The 5,295-nt window shown below is 39.3% G+C and overlaps 1 protein-coding gene across 1 annotated transcript in view; it reads right to left on the bottom strand.

Moving 5' to 3' along the window:
• Positions 1-5,295, bottom strand: part of TIAM2 (T cell lymphoma invasion and metastasis 2) — a 125,737-nt gene that overhangs the window by 98,381 nt on the left and 22,061 nt on the right. The window contains exons 2-3 of the mRNA XM_025049051.1: positions 1,790-1,898; positions 77-675 (exon numbers count right to left, since the gene is read on the bottom strand). Coding sequence (XP_024904819.1) covers positions 77-669 — 593 coding nt within the window. The 5' untranslated portion in view covers positions 670-675; positions 1,790-1,898. The remainder of the gene's footprint in view (positions 1-76; positions 676-1,789; positions 1,899-5,295) is intronic.

The raw sequence follows: 5,295 nt of genomic DNA, 5'->3' as shown, positions 1-5,295 counted from the left end.
CCGTGCCGTGGGCGCCGCCGCTGTGGAACTCCACGCGGAGACACCCGTCCAGCTTCCCCAGCGTCTTGATGAGCACCCTGGGGCTCCTTCGGTCCCGGCGGGGGGCCCGGGGCGGTGGCCGTGGGCGCCGCCGCTGTGGAACTCCACGCGGAGACACCCGTCCAGCTTCCCCAGCGTCTTGATGAGCACCCTGGGGCTCCTTCGGTCCTCGCCCGGCGGGGTGGACGCCGCGCTCTCGTTTCTCCCGTAGCAGTTGAGGAGGTGTCCATTGCAGTCCTTCGAGGCCACGTGGTTCTCCGCCCGGTCCTGGGCGACGTAGTGGAAACCGTTCTCGGGTAAGAAAGCAGCGTGGTTGCCCTGGAAATCGCTCCCTGAGCCATTTGTCCTGTGCTTGGAGTAGGCGTTGCCTTTGGAGACTTTGCAGGCGGGTCCACCGAGTCTCGAGGCGTAAGGCTGATTACTCTTAAAGTGAGAAAGGCAGCTTCGGGCCAGGGACCTGGATTTGTAACCTGCTCCGCTGCTTGCGTGACCCCATCCATGCAACGACTTGTCGTCTTTTGCGTGAATGCTGCGTATTTTCAGGGAGCAAGGCTTTTGCTTAGCACCAGGAATAGTATTGCTATGATTTTTAGATCCTTGAAATGTGTACTGACTCTCGGAGTTCCCCATTTTAACCTAAATGAAGGACAGTAGCATCAGTAAGAGCCGTGACCTACATCGCATTCCATGACGACAGAATTTTCTATTTTACAAAAAAAATCTTCATATCACAAGGGGACTGAGCAACTTCTTTCTGTGCCTGACATAAGTCAGAGAAGCAGGAACGAAAGTTACTGAATTGGTTCTCCTCATTGTGTAAGCAAGTCATTAGCCAGGTTAAAAAAAAAAAAAATACTGCATGCTCATATACTGGTTACTTTAAACACAAAATTTATAGTATGAAGTTAATTCAGAAATTGAACTGGCATAAAAATCGGCCTAGGCAGAGGCCTTTTTTAGCCTTGGTGCTGAGAGATTTTTGAATGAATGATTCTCGAAGGAAAAAAATGAGAAAATATCTTTACTCTCTCCTACACCGATTTTTCAATGACCAGAGAGAGATTTTCATTACACATAAACTCCTGAAGAGCAAATACCGCACAATATGAGAGATCACTGCTCAAAAAACTGCCACATTTATAATAACATGGCTCCAGGTACCATACTGGCGGAGTTTTCATACGTCACACAGAGTAGGAATGTTACAAAAGGATTCAGAAGTCCCCAAGAAGTACCCCCTAGACTGAGACTGAAGAGGGGGAAGAGAAATCAAAGTTCTCACTTGGGGCAAAAAAACTATGTAATAAAACTCGTTAATAGAGCTTTTATAAAGACTTTAAGAGTCCTCACTTTAGAACATGATGAGAGAAAAAACTTTAAAGCTGACTTGCAAGTATCCAAAAAAACCTGTTAGATTCTTTTCATTCCCGTTAAAACCCCAATCTGCTTAGTGAGTCTATTAGTCAAGCCAAACTCAAAGTGAATTTGATCCAAACCTTCCCCTCAATTTTAGTAAAGTTGGAGGTGATGCTTCTGAACATACTTAATAGGACTTTAATTTTAATTCTTTTATACTTAAGAATGGATAGCCATAAAACAGAAGTCAAACAGATTGACTTTTCTTTGGTGGCAGTTATCAAACACATTTTAAAACAAAAATAACTGGACCACAAATGAAACCTTTATTTATTACCTTCATCACAGTCATGCAACCTGACAGAGAACCACCACTCACGTAAGTTGGATTTACCTGCAGTCTAGTTTGTGCTGATGGAGATTAATGCTCAGCCGGCTTTACGTGGTCCTGGGAGCAAGGCAGCATGGTTGACAAGTGTGGAAAGTGAGTCCATGAAATGGCTCTGAAACACAGAAATGTGAGAAACTCTTGAGCATTTTCTATCAAGTTCCCCCCCCAAAAAAACACAAACAAACGTTGAATGTAAATCATCTGAAGAAACAACTGGTATCCAGAATCACTGCCAAAATAGTAAATGAAATGTCTGTGAACTGCCTGACTCATTGGGGTTGTTTGGAAGAAGTAAAAAAAAAAAGAAAAAGAAAAAAAAAAGCCAGAACTGCCCCAGCCAATCTCGTAAAGGCCATTAACTCAACACACAGCCTGGAGTCAAATGCATGCCTTTGTTTCAGGGGCGAGCAGGTGAAAGCACAGGAATGAGTCACGGCTCCTCTGTCACCACCACTAGGAAAACAACTCTCAGACTCACCGCACTGCCAACAGAGCAGGAGCGTCATCCTGACATGACAAGAGCAGCTCATTGTTCTCTACTTGACTAAGCAGTAAAAAAAAAAAAAAAAAAAAAAAAAAAAACAAAAAAAAAAAAAAGGCCGAAAAACAGTAAAATAGTCCTTGACTAAAATAACTTATGTTACCGAAGTTAACCCATAAATGAGATTAAAAGTTTTCCTCAAGCACGTGTTTGAGCCTCACCGTACAGAGAGTAGGGGCAGGAGACCACCTTTAAGGGGAAGGGGACGGGCTGGGGAGTGCAAAGCCTTTATTTTCTTTGCAGACCCATAGAGACCAGAGCGGTAAGGGTTCAATAGTGACCTTTTTTCTCTTAAAAAAAAAATAATTATGAACAACTATATATGTGCCAACAAACCTAGAAGAAATTGAAAAATTCTTAGAAACATAACTTACTAAGACTGAATCAGAAAGAAATAGAAAAGCTAAATAAATTAATTACGAGTAAAGAGATTGAATCAGTCATCAAAATCTTCCACCAAAAAAAGCCCGAAACCAGATGGCTGCACTAGTGAATTTTACCAAACATTTAAAGAAGAATGAATACCAATCCTTCTCACATTCTTCCCGAAAAAAGTAAAGAGAATAGAACACTCCCAAACTCATTTTACAAGGCCAGCATTATCCTGATACCATAACCAGAAAGAGACCATTACTAGAAAAGAAACTACAGGCCAATTTCCCTGATGACTACAGATGTAAAAATCCTCAATAAAATGCTAGCAAGTCAAATTCATCAGCACATTAAAAGGATTACATACCCCGACCACGTAGAATTTACCCCTGGGATGCAAGGATGACTCAACATACACGAATCGATGTCATATATCATATTAATAGAATGAAAGAAAAGAATCATATGACCATCTCAATAGCTACAAAAACAGCATTTGACAAAATTCAACATCCATGCGTGATAAAAACTCTTAACAAATTAGACATAGAAGGAACATATCTCGACATGATAAAGGCCTTCTATGACAAGCCCACAGCTAATATCAAACTCAATGGTGAAAGACTGAAAGCTTTTCCTCCAAGATCAGGAATAAAAAGGGTGCCACTCTCACCACTTCTACTCGACATAGTACTGTAAGTCCTAGCCAGAGCAATCAGGCAAGAAAAAGAGAAAATGTATCAGAATTTGAAAGGAAGAAGTAAAGCTGTCTCTATTCATAGATGACGTGATTTTATATATAGAAAATCCTAAAGACTTAACCAAAAAAAATCTGTTAGATTTAATTGACAAATTCGGTAAAGTTGCAGGATACAAAATTAACACGCAAAAATCAGTAGCATTTCTATACACTAACAAATTCTCTGAGAAAACACATTCCATGCACGATAGCATCAAAAACGATAGAATACACAGTAATAAATTAACTAAGTATAAGATCTCTACTCTGAAAACTACAAGCATTGATGAAAAAAATCAACTAAGACACCAAAAAATGGAACGGTAGCCAATGTTTACGGATTGAAAGAATATTGTTAAAATGCCATTACTACCAAAAGCTATCTATAGATTCAATGCAATCCCTATCAAGATTCCAGTGGCACTTTTTATAAAAATAGGAAAACACTCCTAAAATTTATGTGGAACCACAAAAGATACCTAATAGCCAAAGAAATTCTGAGAAAGAACAAAAAGAGAGGCATTATACTTCCTGGTTTCAAGCTATAGTATAAAACTATGGTAATCAAAACAGTTCAAAAAACTATGGCATAAAAGCAGACAGACCAATGGAACTGAATCGAGTCCAGAAATAAACCCAAGCATGTAAGGTCAACTAATATTTGACAACTGGATATTCACATATAAAAGAAATAAAACGGACCCGTATCTCATACCACTCACAAAAATTAACTAAAAGTGGATTAAAGATTTAAATGTTATGACCTGGAATCATGAAACTCCTAGAAGAAAATATAGGAATAAAGCTCCTTGACATGGGTCTTGGTAATGATTTTTTGGATATGACACCTAAAGCACAAGCAACAAAATGAAAAATAAACAAGTGGGACTACCTCAAACTAAAAAAACTTTTGCACAGCAAAAGAAATCATCAACAAAGTTAAAAGACAACCTACGGAAGGAGAAAAATATTTGTAAACCATATATCAAATAAGGGGTTAATATCCAAAATATACGAAGAACTCATACTGAGTTGTATAACTACTGAGTTATAGCAAAAACAAAAACAAAAAAACAAAAAAACAAATTACCCAGTTTAAAATGAACAAAGGACTCAAATAGACATTTCTCCAAAGAAGACATACAAAAAGCCAACAGGTACATATGAAGATGTTCCACATCACTCAGCATCAGGGAAATGCAAATTAAAACCACAATGAGACATCACCTCATGTTTGTGCTGGGAGGGATGTGGTAAGAAGGGAACACTTTGCACTGCTGGTGGGATTGCAAATTGGTACAGCCACTATGGAAAACGGTATGGAGGCTTCTCGCAAAATTGACAATAGAAACTCCATATGATCCAGCAATTCCATTTCTGGGAATATAGCCAAACGAAATGAAATCACCAACTGGAAAGACATCTACACTCCCATGTTCACAGCAGCTTTATTTAAGATAGCCAAGACATGGAAAGAACCTGTGTCTGTTAGTGGATGAATGGATAATGGATAAAGAAGTTATAGTGTATACACATACACACACATGCACACACACACACACGTATATACATAAAAGTTCAATAGTGACTTTTAAAGTTAATGTGTATGCATGTATGTATGTATGTATGTCTGTGTGTGTGTACAGTATACAGCCATTAAATGAAAGGAAATCCTGCCATTTGCGACAACACAAATAGACCTCAAAAGCATTATGCTAAGTGAAATAAGCCAGAGATAAACAAATACTTATGCTCTCACTTACACGTGACTCTAAAACAGAAAACCAAACTCATAGAAAAAGAGATCAGACTTGTTAGCAGAGGTAGGGGATAGGGGAGGGGATTTCGGAATTTGGT

The sequence above is a fragment of the Pteropus alecto genome, unplaced genomic scaffold (assembly GCF_000325575.1).
Source record: "Pteropus alecto unplaced genomic scaffold, ASM32557v1 scaffold195, whole genome shotgun sequence".
Lineage (NCBI taxonomy): Eukaryota > Metazoa > Chordata > Mammalia > Chiroptera > Pteropodidae > Pteropus > Pteropus alecto.
This window is presented reverse-complemented; position numbering and strand designations above follow the sequence as displayed.